Source organism: Thunnus thynnus, chromosome 2, assembly GCF_963924715.1.
Source record: "Thunnus thynnus chromosome 2, fThuThy2.1, whole genome shotgun sequence".
NCBI lineage: Eukaryota > Metazoa > Chordata > Actinopteri > Scombriformes > Scombridae > Thunnus > Thunnus thynnus.
The window spans coordinates 21,306,019-21,327,829 of record NC_089518.1 but is presented as its reverse complement, the minus strand read 5'-3'; the positions used below and the strand labels follow the sequence as shown (position 1 = coordinate 21,327,829).

Genomic DNA, 21,811 nt, shown 5'->3' with positions numbered 1-21,811 from the left:
GTTGAAAGTTTTCTGACATAAGTAGACTGCCAGCGCTTACTGGGACTACCAGTCTGTATTAACTCTCATCCTACTAACATATTTAACATACAAGGATTACCCCTTGACTGGAGTCGCCCAGACTGAATTTGTCTTCAGCAAACAATTCTATTGCAAAAATAAAGCCTCATGGCTGGATTAAATTCTCCTTAATACATCCATGGGATTAACCTGTTAGAAGGGCCCAGAGCAAAAAAATGACATTGGGAACCCTGAGGGTGCAGCATTCTTTAAAGATCCCCTCCAGACATGTTTTAAGATGTATATAAAATACTCTACTTTGAATAATAATTTGTGTCTGATATGGGTTTTCCACAAAAAAGGAGGGGAGGGGGGATTTTAAACATTGGTTTACCTTATCAAACAACAACAAACCAATAGACAAACAAAATTTGGGAAATTGACGTTTACATTACATGGAAACTATAGAGTGTATATATGATTGTTGACTAAACATTGCAGCAGTTGTATCAGGGGAAAGGTTAGATGTTTCCCAGCATGCATTGTGGTTTTGCAGTTAGTGAAGGTCAATTGCAGTGTCTGCCCTTAAAAACTGTAGCCACATTTTAGTTGTGAGCCAATCATTTGTGGAATGGATAATGGTCAAAAAAGAAGACACCGGTTGTGAAAACAAGTTTTCTAGTCACATGGTTCTAGGATGTCGGTCTGTCAGTTAACATCAAATTTTGTTTAAACGTTCATGGACAGAGGACAAATACAACTGACTTTAGTGAACACCTTACTCATCCTCTATCACATCACAAGGTTAACATTTGTGGTTGATAGTGACATATCTCAACAACTATTGGATGGATTGCCATGAAATTTACAACATATATTCAAGATCCCTAGAAGATACATTCTAACAACTTTGGTGATCCTCTGACTTTGGTAAAAGGTAGAAAAGGTAAAAGTTTTCACTAATGCTGGATGTATCAACATCTACTTGATGTATTGGCACAAAACTTGGTAAAGGCATTCATGGTTCCCAGACGATGTATGTTAATGAATTTGCGATCCTCTAAGCCGTTCTTCTAGTGCAACCATGAGGTTGACTTTTTAATTCTGATTGAAATATCTCATCAACTATTGGATGGATTGCTGTGAAATTTGGTTCACACGGTTCATGGTCCACAGAGGATGAATTGTTATAACTTTGATCTCCTGACTTTTCATCAAATGCCGTCATCTGGTCAAAAATTCATTTTGTCCAATACTTTGTTTTATGACCTGCAAAACTCATGACATTCCCATCAGCCTCAGCTGTACTTCGTGTTACTAATTAGCAAATGTTTGCACACTTACACACTAAACGTGCTAAACATCAACATGCTAGCATTATCATTGTGAGCATTTGTTAGTCTTGTTTCTTTTAAGTAGGACAAATTATGACATTGGAGACAAGATGAAAATGAGGGTAAACAAGGAAACAAATAAGATATATCTAAGTTTGTCCATCTTTTGGAGCAACTTCACTTTTGCCCAGAAATATCGTATCATCCATACAGTGATGTCAGAGGCAGTGAAGGAGTCTAGGATCATAAGCAGAAACAGCTATGTTATGTTTGGTGTTGTGTGCATAGTGTTGAAACTCAATATTGTGCAAACAAACCAATGGATGTGTCAAATGAGAGGTTTGCACGAGAGGTTTACTCACTTTTCTAACCTATCAATAAGAATATTGCAGTCAAATGTATGTTGAAGGATTGAGCTTTAAAAGAAAAACTCTTCGTAGAAAAAATATTTTTATTTAAATATGGTGCAGCAACAACTATTTACATTCTCATAAACATATAAAATCTATATAACAATGTAAAATTTAAAAAAGTGTAACACTATTTCAACTCTCACTCTCCTATTATTTCTCCACCTATGTTTCTTCCTCCACATTTTTCTCTATGCTGATTTTTACAGAGAGGCGCTGTTCCACACTTGTCGGATTTGTCTCCATGGATTCCCAAGAACCGAGGCAGCGATGAAGAAGAAAACCAAGATAAGGCCCTTAGCCAGTGACTGAGAATATGGTTCACCTGAGGAAGATAAAGGTAAAATGAGTCGGTTATGTTACTGTCAGCATCCAGTCTCACACATAAGCAGTGTTCCTTGCAGAGTTTCTTGGAGAGCGGGAAGTGAAGCTATGGTGCCACTGCATGCATGCATACACACACACACACACACACACACACACACACACACACACACACACACACACACACACACTCATCAGAGACAGCACAGGCTACTGACTCAAAGTTTTGCTGTAGTAGATGAACAACAAAGAGGTGCAGCAGGAATTAAGGCACCGAAAGATTAAATTCCCACCTGTGTAATACTTGGTGATGGGGAAGGCGAGCTCAGGCCAACATACATCATTCCTGTTACAGTCATACTCTGTGAAGTTGATCTGAAACCTGGGAAATGAAAAATCAGAACAGAGCATCATAATCAAGGTTAGTATGAGTCAGACATCTCATACAGAAGTTATTTCTTGTTGTTTGAGGAAGCACCTGGTTTTTGGTGGTCCAGTGATTATAGGAATGTCAGTAAAGGTGACTGAGGAGGTGATGGGGAACAACTGAGTCTCCATTGGATCCAAACATGGGGAAACATCACCTCCTCCACACTCCAGTGCCCAGGAGGACAGGCCGTAACTAAAAATGACCAAAACAAGAGTTTCACAATGACTTACCATACTTTGCAGATCTAATAAGAAATTACAACATATGTTGATCTATAAGAATCAACACCGCTACCTGATGTGAGAATATCATGTAATGCATAACATGCGTTGCAATAATTATATTATTTTTATACACACCTGACTTGCAAAGTATGGATATCCCTTTGAGGTTTCCCATCAATCATGCCAGTGGTTACACTCCAAACATGGATATGCAGGTGTGATGGAATCGCAGTGCATGAACTGGTGATGTTTTCCATAGTTGTGCTTGAGTTCATTGTCACAACTAAAATTTATATGTTGAGTTTAACATTTAGTTAGAACCAAAAGAGATAACAGTTTGCTGAATATTGTAAAATTTGCTTTACAAGTTAAAATTACCACAACAATTAACAAATGCATGATCTCATTAGACATACAAAGATGGATTATACAAAAAGAAAACTTGATATATAAATATAAGAAACATAAACCATAAATAAAACATCTACTTACATTTTATGGTCAACCAGTCTGCCATAGTTAGAGCATCTGGGTTTCCACTCTTTGCCACAAATATGGCTGTAATCAAATCTGCCTGGAGAGAAATAACAGCCTCTCTAGGGGGGAGAAAACATTATATATTTTTTAATTCAACACATAGACATGTTGTAGATTAAAGAAGAACTCATAATGAGCTACTCACCTCAGGAGATTACACTGAGTCAGATTCTGTCGGCTGACGGGTAGCAGGCATCCTGATGTTGAATTCTCCCCAAACAGAACTGGTTTCTTCTCAGCAGTGGAACAGAGTCCATCACTCACTTGTAAGCAAGTCAAAAAAGATGTTGAGTCTTTGTAAATTGACGTAGTGCACTATTGATCTACATGCATGGAGACAGTCATCAATGAAATTACTTTGACACAATGGGAGTTACCTGGTTTCCAAAGATTGACTGACGTCCTCTGTATTGAGCCTGTATTATTTTCCCGAGTATCCACAATTCCAGCAATGACAGGCCTTCCCACCTGATATCCTGCCATTTCAGATGTGTGTGTGTTAACCACAATAACAGGGTATATAATATTTTGTACAAAACCATTAATTTCCAAAACTTGTGTCAGGACAAAGTGTCTTACTGTATCTTGTTCTCACCTGGGTTCCCTGAGTTGGGCTCACCCATGAATTCTCCATTTAGAAACACGGCAGAATACCTTGTAGTTAACACCACTGTAAAGGAGACAGAATGATAAAAAAAAAAATCAAACATAACTAGCAACTGTAACCGGTCTTAAGCCAAATCATGAGCAAGTGTTACGGGGACTTACCACTGTCATTTAAAGTGACAGTCCCAACAGTGCGTGTCAGTTTGATACTTGTGATGCCATTTCCTTTCCAGTAGAATTTGTAATCCAAAGCCAAAGTCACGTTCCCACACACCTGCCCCTCTACTTCAGAGAAATAAAAATAAATAAGTAAACAGACTTCAATATTAAGGTTAATTGTTAACTTAATGTAGCAATGGAAAAGGATGTTGAAATCTCCTTACCTGAAGACGCAACTGCATACGTGCTTGAAATAAACTGACTCAAGTCAATGGCCTCTTCATCAGTTACATCCACTGTAACATCGCCTGGGGTACATAAAGAAAAATAAAGACTGATGGAGTCACACAGCTCCAGAATATATCACAGCGATGCTACAGTTTGTTTAGCAGGTGAAGACATACCCCCTTGCCCATTCTTCACTTGAATCCCCAAATCTGTTAGTAGAGTCTGTAAAGGAGATCCAGCTGGACAAGACTCTAGTAGGGTTACACATTTGACCTCGAAATCTTTCAAAAATGCTACAGGAGCATTTTTTACACAGTGTCCAAGAGCCCTCTGTGGAACAGACATATAAGAGGCATTATTTTTTACAGCTTTGGCGAAAGCTACCAAACATAATATTATCTCAAAAAAAGCTATTATTGCAATTATTATAAAACATTGTACACATGACTAACCTGGGGAATAGTGAAGTACTGATCATTTAATGTTAAAATGGGACTTCCTTGACTGTAGACATCAGCTGGTGCTGGTGCTGATAAAACAGGCCTTTGGAAGGATGGGCTTGGCTTTGGCATACTAGACAAGTTAAAGGGCAAAACATAAACAATGAAATCACAGCACAAAAAAAGAATAACATAATTTAAAAAAAAACAAAACACCAACAACATGTATTCAATCATTCCTCACATTGTGTCTCCCTGGTAGAAGAGCCCGAGGTAAGGGTTGTTTTCAGGTGGAGAAGTGACACATAAAAATGGAGACCAATCTGGGGAGTTTTCAGCAGTCTGCACAGAGCACTGATAGTCTGGAGCTGGAGAGACTTGTCCACCGAAGGGCCCTGAGAGACAGTGGGACTCAAAAAGCTTCAAATCTTCAGTGGAACAGTCCTGTTAAAGCAAAACACAAATAAGACACTGTAGATTAATACAGAGGCAGATATATTGGCCTGAAACTCACTGTTCTCTTGTTTAAAGAATGTAAGAACCATGTAAATACCTTGTCACAGCAGCAGCGTACATCACATTTTCTGAGTGTGAGGTCACAGGGACAAGGGCCCAAGGGTTGGTACACTTGGTTTGGAATGACTGTTTTATTATCTGAAATCAGTCAGATATTTATTGGCAATAGCTCTGATTATTTCAGAAATATTTGAGTGATTGCATGCTTTTAATGAAAGCCCATACTGATGAGATAAGAGTTTCACTTGATTTACCAGATCCGGTGTTAGCAGGAACCAACAGTGCATAAATCTCGGCCTGAATCAGTAGTGATGCCTGAGGTGTGCTGCCCACACAGGCTGACACCTGAAGGGTCTCCAGAACACACAGTGGCTTTGAACAGCAGTCTGTGTCTGTCTCATTATCACCACACAAACGCAGATTTTTATCCAGTCGAAGCTGAACTCGAACTGCAGTCTGGGGCACCAAAAATAAAACAAACATGATGAGGCATGAAAGAAAATGCCCTCCGTAAAATAACAGCTCTGTTAAATTAATTGTGGGACATTTATATAACTCTGGAAAAAAGGAGGGGAGCCATGAAATCCAAAAAAAGTGAGAGAATTTAATCTGCTCAATATGTGGACAAATACAGGAACTAAATAGCACGAAGAACACAGAAAAGGCTGGATCAGCAGCTACTCTGGATTGCTCTTCTGCTGCCTGAGGAAGAACGCCATGCTTGAGATGTGTTGCCAAGTCTGTGTTCTTTATGCCATTTAGTGCCTGTATTTGTGCACATATTGAGCAGATTAAAGTCTCTCACTTTTTTTGCATTTGAGGGCTCCCCCCCTTTTTTCACAGTATTTTCACTTTGAGAAGCAGCTTTCCACTGTTTTCCGCACATTTATATAACTAAAACCCTACATCTACCCTTTAATTACCTCTAAATTTAGCATTATTTCAGCATCCTCCATGCGTGTGATGAAATTACAGTTTAGCGATGAGCTTCTTACCTTCCCAACCTGTTCCTTTGTGAGAACCCACTGCGTTACCTCAGCTTCACATGATGGAGAGTCAATGCTTCCTGTAGAAGAAAACAAATAAATCAGTCTGTCCAATCTGTCCAAAATGACAAAAGTTTACACAATCACAACGTAGCCACATCTCTCCTTTCATGGGCCTTTAAACGGCAGAGTGATTTAATCTGGCATCTTAATATTTTCAAACACAACAAGTTTTTTTTATTTTTTTTATTCAACCTTTCCTTAACCAGGAAAAGTCTCATTGACATTAAAAATCTCTTTTACAAGAGTGTCCTGGCCAAGACAGGCAGCAGCACAATTAACAGGGTTGTAGATATAAAAAAAACATATAATAATTTTATCAGGAATAAGTCCTGGGAGTGAAGACAATAACTTCCCATACTTTTCTGAAGGATGTAGATCTGTAGGGAAGACGGAAGCAGACCAAGAATGGCCTTATAAATAAGAATATGTGAATAATAAGTCTATGAGTGGATAAGGCAGACCATCCAACCCGAGCATACAAAGAGCAATTTGAGTAAGGGATTTAAGATTTGTAATAAACTTCAGTGCTCCATGGAAGACAGTATCCATCGCATGTAGGCATTGTGAAGATGCATGTATATAACATCGCCATAGTCCAGCACAGACATAAAGGTGGCAGCAACAAGTCTCCTTTTGACCTCAAAGGAAACGCAAGACTTATTTGTAAAATAAAAACCCAGTTTCAGCTTCAGTTTTTTAACCAATTGCTGAATGTGAGGCTTAAAAGAGAGAGAATCATCTATTTTGATTCACGGATATTTATATTGAGATACAGACTAAATCTCAGAACCCTGAAAAGTGGTGATTGAGTTTGTATCTCAATACAAATATCTAGTAATAGATGATTCTCTCTCTTTTAAGCCTCACATTCAGCAATTAGTGAAAAAACTGAAGTTGAAATTGGGTTTTTATTTTACAAATAAGTCTTGCTCTTCCTATGAGGCCAAAAGTTGAACAATGTATCAGTTCAATTTGTCATATTCTGATATCTGACCAAGGAAACATAACTGAAAACATGACAAATTGCTGACAGATGGCCGTGCTGAAGGCAAATCATCAGAAAAGCTTCACTAATATATTTAACTTACCTGTTGTATTAGATGGAGATACTGTCCTCAGGTTCAGAGAGATGTCCGACGTGTTTCCAAGCAGAAGTGTTGTGACTGTGGGTCCAGTTGCAATGAGATAGGACGGCTGGAAAACTGTTGAACATAAATGGTAACATGTCATGTTTACTGCATCCAATTTTAACTACATAAAACTAATACAAATGTCGTAACATTAAACGGTAGCAACAGGCTGATAGCACTGTTGTCTTTTTACTCGCTCTTGGCTAGTTGTTTAGTTGTTTAGCTTGATTTGCTCGCATAACGTTAGATTTCTAAGCTACATGTCAAATTAGGTATAAATTAGGTTCTTACCGACAATGTTTTGGGTGTCAGCCAGAGAAATGAACAATAGAAAACATACAAACTGCCGGGAATTAGACGAGGAAAAGGATTCATCAACCACGTTAGCCATTTGGTCCACTTCAGATCATACAGACCGTTTACATATTTGTAAGATGTTTGTGATGCCTTGGCAACGCAGAGAACGTTCTTGTTCTGAGAAACACATTTATACTGAAGCAGCAGAGAGCGCCCCTACCTGGTCTGGAGAGGAACATACCTACAGTCTACAGTGTAAGGACGGGTTCACAATTTATCAAGTGAGTCAGGTGCCCAAATGAATATTGAAACAGGTTTTTCTTGCTGTAATCATCCCTCCTGTTCATACTGATCATTAGAGGATCCCTTCAGAATTCTTTACTCAAAGCCTTCCTCAGATTAACAGTTGAACTTCAGAGTTAGTTAGCACTGAACAGATATTACCAACTGACATATTATTAAATTAAATATTTACTCGGTTGAAAAATGTAGTAATAGTCTCCCCTACTTGTTTAAGGTGTAGCAGCATTAATTCTTTTACTTTTCTCTCTTTGTATCATTTTGTATCTTTATCTACTGTCTCTTGTTCTGCTTTAACAATTAATTTCTCACCTGGAGATCAATGGTGTGTTAAATTTGTCTTATTTTATATAATATATCATATAATGAACACATGTGGAAACCATTTTGTCTTTTTCCCCTTACATTTTGAATGATATTAAACCTACATTGTAAACCTGCCTTGTCAATACTGTTTATGTTCATCATGGCAATAAAATCATTTTTAATTTTGAATTTAAAAAAAACGTGCAGCCTTCATCCTCTAGGTGTCAGCATGTCGCTGTAAATCTTAGATGACCACTTCTTCACCAATAGTAGAATTAGAGATTTGTCACGTGACCAGTGCACCGGCGTGGGTCTAGTGTGTCTGACAGCAGTTTATCTCTGCACAGTGGAGTTAATATCACAATGTTGTCGTTTGAAGATCTGATGACAAGTCTTCAGAACTGTGTGATCACCGAGGATCAAACACCAGAAACACTCGGGCTGTTTATTGATAAACTATCTGAATCTTCCAGGTTGGTACCTGAACTTAACTTTCCATCTCCTGTAAACACATTTTGTCACTAAGATGTAATAATGACTTTATAATTATTATTTACATGAACAGGAGTAGTGTGAAAAGATGCAAGGAGCGCAGTTTAGAGGAGGCTGTGCAGTTGCTGAGAAAGATTTCAGAGACACAGCTTCATGGTTTAGAGGAGAGTCACCTCCTGCTTCTTGTCAGACTCCTCATCTCCCTGCAGCTGCAGATGGTCAACATCTCCACAGCCTGTCGAAAAGTGGACCAGGTCAGCCCTACAGTGTGTCAGCTCAGTCTTCTTTGTTTAAATTAAATGCATCTTATTGAAGCTTCATTCTCATTCTCTTTACAGATGTTGCAACACCTGGCAAAGGTTGACCACCAACTGGTTTTTAGAGAAACCCAGCTGTGTTTGCACTCTATAACACAGACTGATCAGGTACAGAACAGTTAATTCACTTGTGTTTGCCAGAACTTTACATAAAGACACTACAGATAACTTTTACCTCGTCTTCTTTTTAGATATTGTCTTTTGAGGATCTTCAGAGAGGTTAGTGTCAACTAAAGATAACATGATATTATAATCTGTCACAGATTTTCTATGCAAGTTTTTATTATATTGTTGGTTTTTTTCAGCCTGTATGTTCCTGGAAGACAGCACTGTAGGTCGAGAAGTGTGGCGAGAGTCATACCCGTCCTTTATAAATAAAGTGTCTGAGTTATTCCCTGTTGTACTGCAACAAGAATCCCTGAGAGATGGACCGCTGTGTTACATTGCTGTTAAGGTAAATGTGGAGCGACGTGCATCATGAATCACTCAGAATCCACTGCATAGACTTATCGTGTGAACTTTGTTACTGATCTGATAACTGTGATCTCTGCAGGTGTGTCTACAGATATTTCAGCTGTTGTCAAGTGAAGTGGCTCCTCTAGTGTGGAAGGAGGAGAATGAGAACCAAGCGGTGCAGAAGATCCTGCAGGCTCTTATGGACATAATCCTCGGACAGGTGTCTTACTGATTCGCTACTCCAGGGTCTCTTATTGAAATCATAAATATTGGTTCATTGGTGTAGGTTCCATCTCATTAATCAGTGTGTCCTGTCTTGCAGTGCTGCAACAGGGACACTCGTCTCCTGGCGGGCACTGCTGTGGCCATGCTGATCAACACAGCATCGGAGAGCAGAGCTGCAGGTGCCGCTGCCTGGAGTCTGCTACAGGTCTCTCATCCAGGTATGTAAGCACCAACACTGCGGGACAAGAAATCAGCATGAGCACTTTTTTTTTTCCTACGTTACATGTATAACCACCCGTTTGCTTTGATTTCTTTCCTCTTGTATTATATCCACACTAGAAATTCTACAGCTGAGTGTGACTGCATAGAAGCTCCTGACTGAATAGTTGTTATTCCTGTTATTTCTCAGAGCCCTGGCTGCTGACTGTTGGTGGTCTTCAGGTGCAGTGCCGCCCCACAGGGAAGGACGGAGTGGACAGGCTGGCTATGAGCAGGGGCCTCCTGACCTGCTGCCGACCTCACATCTTGCTTGCTTCACATGCGGATGCCACGGTTAATATAATGCATCAAGAACGGCACGCTTTAATTTTAGTATGGTTGCCTTTTTTTTTTTTTTTTTTTTTTTACTAAATCTATCATTTCTGTCTTTTCAGAGGTGTCTGCTGCTGGATGGTTTGTTTCCTCTGGTCTTTGCTTTGTGTGAGGAGAAGCTGGACTGTCATCACTTTGCCTTTGAAGGTGAGTAATGTCCAAGTTGTTTATTCATGGACTTAAATAGAAAAAAAGAAAAGCACCTGTTCAAATATGACATGCTGTTGCAGTGTTAACACTATGGCTGAAGAAAGTCAAAGAATGTCTGGCTGATATTTGGAAGATGACGGGTGTTCGTCTTCTGCCTGACAACAGCAGCCTGCAACAACAGCTCATTCATGTGATCTGGACCAATGCTGAAAGCCCAGTGAGTTGAATTTCTTTATGAGTATTTTTTTGTGTTATAATATTTTAATTTTCTATATTTTTAATGCCTGTCTGCAAACAAATCTCCTTGGGTTTAGTAATAAAGTTGAATTAACATAATTATACGATTATCTGAAAAAAACATTGGACTTTGGAAACTCAATGGACAGCCAAATAATGCAAGATATGATATATGCCAACAATACTGTAACTTAATAATCGCGGTGTAGTTGTGTTTGTGGGTAAAACTGTAGAAAATAGTTCAAGTTTACCCAAATTTTCACTCAAAAGAGGTAAAGTGTCCAAGAATTGTATACAGTTTTGTTTAAACATCCAGTACTTTCCTATAACTAAAAAGTATATTCAATACCACCTTCTATAATAGCCATACTCTGAAGTTTCCAAGCAACAAGCCACATCACATAGTGGACCTCATGTGAGTTTATCAAATTATTTAACGATAAATGACTCTTTTATTTGCGCTGGCAGGTGGAGGGCGTGTCAGAATTTGTGCGCAGTTGCTTTTGTCTGCTGCTGGACGTCTATCAAATGGACTGTGAGCAGTTTGGTGACATAAAGAAGATTCTTTATTTAAATCTACTTCAGCGAATAATCAAACTCCCATGGGAAGCCAAAGCCAAATATCATCGCCTTTGTGCTCTTCTTCCATATCTGGGTACTGACATGGTGAGCATTAATGATTATTACAGTGTTAATGATGCTGTGATGTTGTCATCTGAGCTCATGATGACTTCATTCATTCTTCATTTCTGTAATCAATCAGGTGCTGGATCAATATGGTGAAATACCCAATCATCTCCTGAAGTGCCTGTCAACCAATCACCTGTCACCATGTGGATCAGAGCTTTACAAGTGTCTGATCCAGCAGCAGAGGCGAGAGCTTTGTGATGGCTCACAAAAGTCAGCTGAGTTGGATCTGGCCAATCAGTGGGCAAGACGTTGGCAGCCTGTCCTTCTTGAGGCGCTGACTTCTGATGTGACTCTTCTACAGAACAACAGCTCAACACACTTACTGCCCTGCACCTTTCAAGTATTCCCCTCTGCTGTGGAGCTGCTGCTGGCCTCCCTGGACCCGTTTGCCCCCGGCCACCTCCACGCCTGGGCCTGCATCATGAGTTCCTACCGGGCCACAACTGGAGGCTCTCCCTGGGCTCTGCAGGGCAGCTCGACCCTTAAAACCCTCCAGCTAGCTCTAGGATCTGCGGATGACAAAGTACGACTTGCTGCTCTCAGCCTCCTCTGCTGCAGCCCAAAGACCAAAGATACTCCAACTTCAGAGGAGCTGTCAATAATGAGGACCTTCATCCCTCAGAACCTGAACTGTGAGTCCTCGCCTTTTCGCCAACATTTTCAGGCAGGAGTGAAGAAATTTCTGGTTCGTATCAGAGATGGCTGCTTGGCACATGTCAGAGGACCAAAGGGCAAGAAGAAGGAAGATGCCACCATCTTGGAAAGGGCACAAGAAATGCTGGACCAGGGAATAGGTGAGACGATTGACAGCAGTTGTTAGTCTTATATAGTCTAATATTAAATGCCTGTGTAGCATTGTTTGTAATTGAAAGTTATGTCCTTTTACAGGACATGATGGAGAATTTTCCCACTCTTTTGTCTTCTCCCCTGTTCATAAGAAACATTTTTTAATCTCCTAGGTTTTGTGGAATGGCTGGGTGAGCTTCCTTACTGCTATCTGGCACCAGGACACAGCTATCAGAGGAAAAAGACTGTGTTGCTGTTGCTGTCTGCAGTGCTGGAGACCTGCACAGACACCTGGAGCCCCGACAAAAAGAAGGGACAACCTCCAGGTCAGTTTGGGATGCCTGTGATTGGAAAATGGAGGCCAAAAAAACCCAGACATCTATTGTTTTATAATATTTTTGCTTGGAAGTTTAATAAGCTCTTTGAAATCTCCTCTGCAGTGAACATGGGGTCTCTTATTAACTGTGCGAGGCAAAAAGGAAAGTGGGATTTCTTCTGCAAGACAAAACAGCTGGTCCTCATCAGTTGTTTAGAAGATTCTACAAACGAGGTAGAGCTGCCTTTACTTGACTCATAATCTTTTTTTGATTGTTCAAATTTAATATATGAAATCAAATATTGTTTTCTTCTACAGATTCGGGAGCTTTCGGCGGGGTTATTGTTGAGATTTTTCCCACCAAGTTTTCCAGATGATATCGCTGCTGTGCTGCTCACACGAACCAAACAGCTCCTGTGCAGTCCTCGGGTGCAGGAGGCTCAGATGGGAGCACTGATGATGAAGATTCTCCTTCAGAAGTAAGCCTCGTCTCCTACTCTCACACAGAAATGTGTCTGCTTTAGATGTAATGGGTGAGAAGTTATCAGTTGTTCATATCTTTTAGATCACAAGACCAGTCTGAGGACTGCGGGCCGAACAGTAACATTAATGTCAACTGTGGAAGCAACACAAAGGCCTCCAGCTTTGTTAGACTCCTTGTGAGGGAGCTGGAGGAGCACTACCTCACAGCCAAGGCTGACATGATGCTTGCTGCCAGAACCAAGCCTATACATGGTGAGTCCTGAGACCTACAACTCTGACAACTCCCATACCGATGATGAAACCCAGAAAAGGTCCTCAGTTCTTTTAATCCTGTCTTGAATCATGTTTCAGGTGTTCTGAGTGCCCTTCAGAGGTGTTTGCTTGAGGCACCCAGAGGCATCTTTGACACACTTGGCCACAGTCTGACCATTGAGGTACTGGGCCTGCTGGAGAATATCTCTCTGCTTCTGCTGGGTGTGTTGTATGGAGACACTTGTGCTACTGAGAAGGGTAATGGAGCAATCTGCAGAAACAGTACTGATTTAGGGATAAAGGATGCACCAGTTCAGATTCATGACTACACACACTATCTGCAGTGGGCTTTAAACTGCTGTGTTTTGTCTTAGATGCCGCCCCTTCTTTTTGTGATATGGGGAATGCCATCAGCTCTCTGATAGCCCAAGCATCTGGAGGAAACCAAGGGGATGGAGAGGAGTGTGTCTTGCTATCTGAAGAACACAGCCTCATTCTCACCTGCTGCTGGGTCTCTCTTAAGGTAAATCACAACTGTAGTGGCTACTTCACATTTAGTAGTTATCTTATATGATGTATGTGTATTCTAATTGTTATTTCCTCCTCTACTTTTTCTAATTAGGAAATTGGGATCTTTTTAGGTTCTCTGGTGGAGAGAATTCTTGCCGAATCCAAACCCAACAAGTGCCTACTAACAAAAGAAGATCTAATAAAAGCATCAAAAGTATTCAAAAATATTCTTCTCAAATGCCGTCACTGGGTAAGTTTTATAAAACCATCTGAAGGCATTAAGTCTTTTTCTCACCTCAACTTGCATTTGGCTTCCTGGAAAAACATGTTTTTCTTCACCAGGGGGCAGTAGAGGGATGCTGTGTAGGTTTCACCAAGTTCTGTGCCTGTCTACTCAGCAGCAATGATCCACATCTTAGGGATATCCCAGCCCACATGCTGAAACAAGTGAGTTGTGGTCTTGTGTATTTTTCCTCAATAGATGAAGAAGATGCTTGACTGCCTGCTTACAGATGTATTTTCTTTCTGATCTCTTCAGGGATTGCAGGTTGTGCAGTCCCCTCGTTCTACTTCTGTGACCCGGAGGGCTGCAGGGTTGCCTATGCTCATCCTGTGTGTCCTGTTAGCAGAGGAGGCCAGTAAAGCACGGCCACTTTTATCCCACAGTATGCAAACCTTACTGGAGACAGCCAGAACCCCTCTACCTGACAGCTGGGACCAGACACTGGACCTTCCACAGGTTCATAGACAGAACAGCAGCGATGAAGATATTGGTCTAACCTTAAAACTTTGGTGTCTTGATACCTACAGGTTGTATATACATGTAACAACATCCACACGTGTCCTTTACAGGTGTGTGCGGTTCACACTCTGCAGGCCCTGGTGCGCGGCTCTGGGCTGGGTGTAGCTATCCTTCAGTTTGCCCCTGCTGTAGCCATCTTGTCTCTCACTCTGCTCAGTTCTCCCTGCTGGGCCATGAGGAATGCTGCTCTACAGCTTTACAGTAAGACAAAGGCACATTTAGAGCTTTACTTTTAGTCTGTATTTGTGAAATGAAGCATTGCATGAGGACTGCTGATATGAAATGAAATGTCTTTCCAGGTTCTCTTTGCTCACGAATGCTTGGTCAGCGGCCCAGCAGTGAAGAGGGTGGCCCTACTCAGCACGGCATGTCGCCCCCTGCCTTCTTCTTCCACTACCCTGCGCTCCAGCCCTTCCTTCTTGCAGAGCTGAGAGGGGCAGCACACAACCTCCAGGGTCCACCTGAGGAGGCCAGACTTCGCCTTCAGCCATCACTCTACCCTATTCTTACTCTGTTAGCCCAACTGCAGCCTGGCGTCCAAGATTCAACTGAGTAATCTCTCTTTACTTCTCTATTAGACAGTTTAGCCAGGTTACAGGGGTACCCCAGTGATTTAGTATTGCACTTCCATAAAGGTGAAGGATTTGAGAGAGATTTAAAGAAGAATAGTCCAAATCGAAGCAGCAGAGGCAGAGTTATCCTGGATATTATGGTTAAGCTCCAAAAACACTGGATCCTACATTTGTCATAATGCAATAGATAGCACCTTTTCATTAGACCACTCCTGTCTGGAGTCTCTGAAACTCCACACACAGTTTGTAACATGGGCTTTCTGTCAGAAGTTTATTATTTCCAAGCCCAAGCTGAGATAACTGATGACATCACTGTGATATCATCAGGTTCTTTTCTCAGACCAGAGCCACATAAGACTTTATACCACAGTCTTCACAGGCAGAGTAGTACTCCTCATGACCAGTAAACTGACCTTTATGTGTAAAATCACTGGAGTACCCCTCTAGCTGTCATCATTTTTTATAGCCGTGTTTATAGCAGTTTTTATCCAGGCTTAAAGTATGCAGATTTTTATTCCAACCAAAACTCAGACCAGCTGGCTCAATAATCTGCTCCACTTTACCAGAGGAGAGGGAACTTTTAATGTTGTGACTCAGGACCGCCGGTTAATAAGTTGGCTTTTTATACTGTATTTTTAAGCAGTGTAGATAGATTAAGTGTTGCACATTCATTCATCTTTATACTGAATTTTATTTGACCAAGTGACCGTTTTCTCTCATTTTCTTCTCCCAGAACATTGTCAGACTTCCTGCCTCCTTTACTGCAGCTGTCTGCCAGTCCCATTTACAGTGTGAGGGTGATGGCCTCGAAGGCTTTGGTTGCCATGACTCCCCCCTTAGAGTACATGAACATCCTCATCAAACTGACAGCTCAACTGCCCAGTCCACTGGATCGCTGCTGTCACAACCGGCTCCACGGACAGCTGCTGCAGATCAAAGCTGTTCTAGACAGAGCTCTCTGCACAGACAGGTGAGACTGAAAGAGCTTTTTTATTCATTCATCAGACACTTTCAGGCTTTCAGGCTTTTTGAAATCCCAGTGTGTCTCTATCTGCAGTGCCCGTTCAGCTGACCTATGCGAGGTGCTGAGCAGGGTGGATGCCTCGCTGTGGCTTGCAACTGAATCTCAGCGCTGCCCCCTGGTGAGAGCAGCCTACCTGGCAGTGGCAGACTCACTGAGAGGATTCTGCTGCGAGACCTACCTGTCAAAGCTCTATGACACACTCATGTGTGAGCTCCGTACACCTCAAAAGGGGCTTCAGGTGCGTGACACACATTTCTCAAACCCTTGCTTGGAAGACTGACACTGTTGTTTTTTGGGAGGGAGGTGAGGGAGAGTTTGGGAGATGACATTCAGCAAAGGTTTCTGGGTAGAATCAAAACAGGTTTGGTGGTTTGTGTCTTAAAGGCCCTGAAGGTGTTTTTATTTTTTCAATTCGTTTTATAAGTATAAGTGAGGGATAATTACAGGAATTTTCTGAGTCAGTTATTTCAAGAGTCATCATCATCAGTTGAGATCATATGAGAGATTTCTGTCTGTGTTGTTTTGTTTGCGCACTTGTCACTGGTTTGAAGTGGGCGGGCTCAGTGGTGGAAAGCTGATGTCCTATACTTTTGTGCACCAATCAGGATGTAGCAACATTTGAATCAAAATGTGATGACATTTTGTGGTTGTTAACTGACGTTATTAATAAATCTGATCAAACTACATCCAGTTTTTGAGTAATAAATAAAATCTGTATTTTGTAATCGTTGCTTTTTCATTCAGGAATATTTACGTATAAACATAAATATTTAAAGATTGAAACCAAGTTTTCCGGGGCAACGCAACAGGTATTTTTTCTAAAGCTTTATTTATGTCACCTCCACAGGTTGGACTGTCTTCCTTCCATCAACGAGCCGTTCAGTTTCTATGTGCAGACCAGAAGTGGGCACGTCAAATCTGGGACAACTTTTCTGCAGCGAGCCCTGATCTGAGGCTCACATTGGTCACGTGGGTGGTTGATGGGCGAGGTTTGCAGCAGACCAGTCTGAAAGAGGTGATCCAGAGGGTGTTGCAGGTGAGACACGAACTGCCTCCTTAGACTTCAGGATGTCGAAAACAACTTTTTCAAAAACCTGTCTAACAGCATTCGGTTTAAGGACCTTCTTAGAGCACAATGTGAGGAAATCGGGGAGGCAAAGATAGGCTTAAATATAATGCTGTCTGAGGCTGAGATCTGGCTGGAGACTTTTTTTCCCTCTAACATAAGAGAGGGTGTGTCTGTTTGCTATTATATTTCGCAGGGAGACTTAAGCATAGTTAAGCTTAAGATGTCTTTTCATTAGTTGCTCTGTCAAAGTTCATGTTGGTTCATGTAGATAAACTCAGCATGTTACATTATCTAGACCGGCAATGACTTTCTGTTAGTGTGATAAGATGTGATACTACATATCTCCAGACAGAGTAGGTAAAGATGGCAAATACTGTTATGTGGCCTAGTCATTTGTTTTATAGGACTTGTTAGGTCTTATACTCTCCTTCAGTTGGACTGGAGCACCCTGTTTTCATGGAGTTAATTAAACTTTACTATAAGTTATAACAAACAGGAAGTATGGCATGACATTGTAATGGAGTTGTTGTTTATAATTGCAAAAACTGGCATTCTTTACTTTGCTGTGTGATTAAAGGAAAACTTTTTTTTCGTGATATGCATCAATGTTGAAAACACATTTTCAAAGTCAGCGCCCCTATGTCTGCCGTTAAACAAAAAGATAATTTGATAATAAGATTAAAGGAGCGCACCGATGATCTTTATCTCCAGTCAAACCTGAGGGAGGCATTGTTGAGCCACTGTGTGGAGTACCACAGGACCTACCTTGCAGCCCTGGCGGCAGTGATGGCTGGAAGTGATTCTACTTCACCCCGATGTCCCCCTCAGTCGGCTCTGCTGGAGGAGTCGGTTCTGCTCGAGTGTCTGGATTTGTTGCTCGGTGACCTGGAGGAGCAGAGAGGCGGGCCAGAGTTCCTGTCGCAGGCGCTGTATGCTGCTAATCTACTGCTTTCCCAGCGATCAGACTCCAGGTTTTACATATATTACTCTTTTTACTTCATATACTGTGACTCTTCTACCTGCGGCTCTGACTTACTTTTTATCTTTGTGAAAATCAGTTTTAAGATTTCTATGATCCAGCGCTGGTGTAGTGTCTTGGAATGCCACCGCTCTCCAGACGCCACCGAAGTGCTCCGGATGGCTTGTGCTGAAGCTCTGTGTGTAGCTGGAGTCTCCCTAATGAGCGGCAGCCCGAAAGAACACAAAACCCTGCCAGACATCATGATCAGGTACTGAGAAATGTCTAATAGGGTTGTCAATCAGATTATATATGATAATTTGATGCCTGAAAACAAGTGAAAATGTTGAATCTTTCTCGTGCAGGTTGATCAACACAGGCCTGTATTTGCTGCAGGACCAAAGCCAGCTAGTGAGGATGAGAGCCGCCTGTTTCACCTCCATGTTGCAGCATGCCAGAGGAGGAAGCCAGGGGAGCGTCTACCTTATGCAGGTCAACCAGGCTCTGCCGTTCCTACTAGACTTGCTGCTGGAGGAATACTGGGATACGCCTGGCACTTTGGAGGTGCTGTTGTGTCACCTGACTCAGCCTGACCTCAGATCTGTGCTGAGAGAGGCCTCAGACACGAGGTGCGTTACCTCACCGAATCAAATACACTTGTACAAACAGAGCAACTGTGATTGAGTGTTGTCAAACTGTTGTTATTGCTCTCTTAATCAGGTGTGCCAGTCTTTATGAGCAGGATGAGGCCAACGTGTTCGCGGAGCCCTCTGTGATGTCTGCACATGTGTTGCCTTACCTACTGCGGATGGCTGAAAAATACTCTGAATCCTCTGCACTGGCACAAAGCCTGATTGCATGGGCAGAGGAGAGCGCTGCACAGGTGCTAGACAGCCTTACAGTGTGCAAAGAACTCCAGCCAGGTAGCACATTAGCTCGTCGGCCTGATTAAAAGCATTTGGTTGATAAATTTCATGTCATTTTAGGATGTGATGTACTCTTAATGTTCTGTTTTACAATGAGATTATTTCTTTTCTCCTCAGCTGACACTCTGAACTCGGCCTGGCTATCTCTCCTCATGGACCCCCGCTTACACAGCACCCTGTGTGGCCTGATAACCAGGGCTGCCTTCCTCCTCCGGCTGTTGAAAACATCTGATGACGTACGACACCTTTGTGATTCTTCAGCACTGCATGAGGCTGTGCAGGAAGTTTGTAGTCTTCTCAGTCAGAGCGGTGTCCACTTCCCCACTGCTTTAACAGCTGCTGTGGCTGGAGACCTGCCACTATGACAGTACGGAGGAGCTTTTTCCGTACGCTCAATGAGCAAAGGCTTTTGGCCCATGAGGCAGCGGATAAAATTACCTGTGGATATTTCTGGACTGTCTATGACATCTACATGTGCAGCTTTAGTGTGAATGAGTAGTGCAACTGCTGATGCTGCAGTACACCAGCACTTGGCAGACTGAGTAAGTTATGTAAGAGCTCAGTGGCTGCACCCAGTTGTATCCATCATCATATTACCTATACAGAGTAGAGAGCCGTTAGGTGGAGAACAGTGTAGAACATTTCCTCACAACCTCTCATGGCCTCTTTTTTGCTACAATCCTTTTAACAAAGACAGCTTATAAAATGAAATGAAACTTTTGAGGCTTTATTCATTTTTTTTAATAAACAGATTTAATATAGGTAGGATTGCCCCCTACCTGGAGAGCCCCAGGTCTGTCTGTATGCTCATTCTCATTCCCAGAGCTGACCTCTGTTATTCTGTGTTGTATGTTCATGTCTCAACTGCAACAGTAGCCACGTTCAGACTGATGCAGTGATGTAATGCAACAGCATCTGGAGAAATTGGCTACTTGGTGCCCAGCAGGGGAATATAGTGTACGGTTTAATGCCCCATTAGAGGCCTTCTGCCTCAATAAGTGTCCATTTTCCAGCCACATGAGGGCTGAAGATGATTGGGTAGATCTGATAAAGAGCTGGCGGTTGCTCCGCAACGGACCACACACTAGAGGAGTCTTACATCACCAGAGAGCTTTTGTTTGAGATAGAGGGTACAGTACATGCTGTGGTTGGTCCATTTTAGGCAATTAACTAAATGTACATTGAAGTTTTTGACCATCATGTGATGGTTTTATTTCCTTGGGGTATGATATTGTTAGTGCTGATACAATTGTCAGAATATAAGTATGGGAACAACCAATATATCAACATATGACTGTAAACAGATTTCTACTTTTTTTTACTCTAATTTTTACTGTACCACTTTTTTTTTACTGTACCATTCTTCTGCACGTACGTACCTCTGTATCAGTTCAGGTTTCCATTGTGTTTGCTTGAAGCATTGTAGTTTTGAGCACATAGATTATGCAACAGCTATGACATCAAGGCTGTGATAATGATTCATACTTATAACTAGTGCAGTGTGTTTCCTGATGACCCACGCCAAAATGAGCACCTGGTGTGTACAGCTCCATGAGATTAACATGCACCTCAAAGGACGCTACAGATGGTTCTTGTTGAGAACATGAATGAACATAATACTACATCAAGATAATGACTAATAAATTAAAATTGTAGGGCCAACTGTGACGTACATCATCATTAAGTGTGTTGAACTAAGCCAACCTACACAACAGTATGTATTTAAGGTGGGAGAAGATGGCGGCGTGTACAGATAGAGCCGCTCTTCAGGGATCATTACAACTTTCACACTTACTCTACTTTTGTTTTAACTGTTTTAACTTGTGCATAAAGGCTCAGGGACTGTGATGCATAAATGTTAGTGTTTTCTAGTGTCACTTATTTTTGCACCTTGACCCCAGAGAAATGCTCTCTCATTCTGCCTTACACAGAGATATATGGTAAGATGACAATAAACTTGGACAATAAACTTGATTTGATTTGATTCTTATGTGACAAATGGTGTATTGCTTCTCATATCCATAAAACAAACCCATATATTACAGTGTCCCAGATTTTCATCTAATTTAAGACAAAAGATTGTGTCAAAGTCATTTAAGAAAGTCTTTAAGAAGAAATACAAGTGGGGGCTTGAACTTTGCTCTACATTAAGACAAAAGGGAAGCAAAACATGAGGCTCAGTGTGTGGCCTGAGTCTTTGATACAATATCTACATATCTCTAAACAAAGGCATAATTTAAGCTAAAAATAAACAATCCATTTTACTTTTTATTCAGCCTCTGACTATCAGACTCTGCTTGTGTGTGCAATATTGTTTCTTCTGCCTCAACCTTGAAAACGAAGTTGGAAAACTCAGATCAAAAGCAAAGTTAGGTACAACAATTTTAAGGTACTTTTTGGGTGTGTGTGTGTGCGTGTGTGTGCATGTACAGAAACACATGTTTAGCATTTGAGGCACAAGGGAGGTGTTTTTCCACTGTTGTATCACAAGTCACCACTAGCCCTTAAGCTTAATAAATAACAAGAATCAAACGTTTTCTATTCTACACATGGAATTATAATGAAAATGTTAATGAATTAAATGCTTTTTGACCCCTTTGAAAAAGGAGTTGAGTAAGTTTAACTGTGCATTTCGATTTTTTAAAATAACAGTGAATGCTGAATA

The 21,811-nt window shown here is 41.3% G+C and overlaps 2 protein-coding genes across 3 annotated transcripts; one reads left to right on the top strand and one right to left on the bottom strand.

The window, feature by feature from the left end:
- Positions 1 to 1,771: 1,771 nt before the first annotated feature.
- tctn2 (tectonic family member 2) lies at positions 1,772 to 7,854 on the bottom strand. 2 transcript variants are annotated; one of them, XM_067610017.1, is made up of 18 exons: positions 7,679 to 7,854; positions 7,346 to 7,459; positions 6,204 to 6,274; positions 5,463 to 5,664; positions 5,246 to 5,346; positions 4,937 to 5,136; positions 4,705 to 4,825; positions 4,429 to 4,582; positions 4,249 to 4,332; positions 4,028 to 4,150; positions 3,855 to 3,929; positions 3,637 to 3,735; positions 3,405 to 3,522; positions 3,215 to 3,318; positions 2,858 to 3,005; positions 2,547 to 2,690; positions 2,362 to 2,450; positions 1,772 to 2,069 (listed from the first exon to the last, which is right to left on the bottom strand). In XM_067610017.1, exons 1-18 carry the CDS (start codon positions 7,776 to 7,778, stop codon positions 1,948 to 1,950), a joined length of 2,169 nt encoding a protein of 722 aa, XP_067466118.1. In that variant the 5' UTR covers positions 7,779 to 7,854; the 3' UTR covers positions 1,772 to 1,947. The 2 variants fall into 2 exon arrangements, with proteins under 2 accessions (XP_067466118.1, XP_067466128.1); XM_067610027.1 differs by having other exon boundaries at positions 4,028 to 4,147.
- Positions 7,855 to 8,583: 729 nt separating this feature from the next.
- si:ch211-225b11.4 (tRNA (32-2'-O)-methyltransferase regulator THADA) lies at positions 8,584 to 21,130 on the top strand. The gene is made up of 31 exons (XM_067609967.1): positions 8,584 to 8,763; positions 8,856 to 9,036; positions 9,121 to 9,207; positions 9,291 to 9,318; positions 9,405 to 9,553; positions 9,653 to 9,775; positions 9,878 to 9,998; positions 10,190 to 10,332; positions 10,434 to 10,518; positions 10,602 to 10,738; positions 11,227 to 11,424; positions 11,522 to 12,242; positions 12,408 to 12,560; positions 12,675 to 12,784; positions 12,869 to 13,029; positions 13,116 to 13,285; positions 13,385 to 13,543; positions 13,660 to 13,808; positions 13,908 to 14,045; positions 14,138 to 14,242; positions 14,334 to 14,534; positions 14,648 to 14,798; positions 14,897 to 15,149; positions 15,903 to 16,139; positions 16,227 to 16,431; positions 17,041 to 17,229; positions 17,974 to 18,233; positions 18,321 to 18,491; positions 18,586 to 18,849; positions 18,941 to 19,143; positions 19,264 to 21,130. Exons 1-31 carry the CDS (start codon positions 8,654 to 8,656, stop codon positions 19,509 to 19,511), a joined length of 5,610 nt encoding a protein of 1,869 aa, XP_067466068.1. The 5' UTR covers positions 8,584 to 8,653; the 3' UTR covers positions 19,512 to 21,130.
- The last annotated feature ends 681 nt before the right edge of the window (positions 21,131 to 21,811 follow it).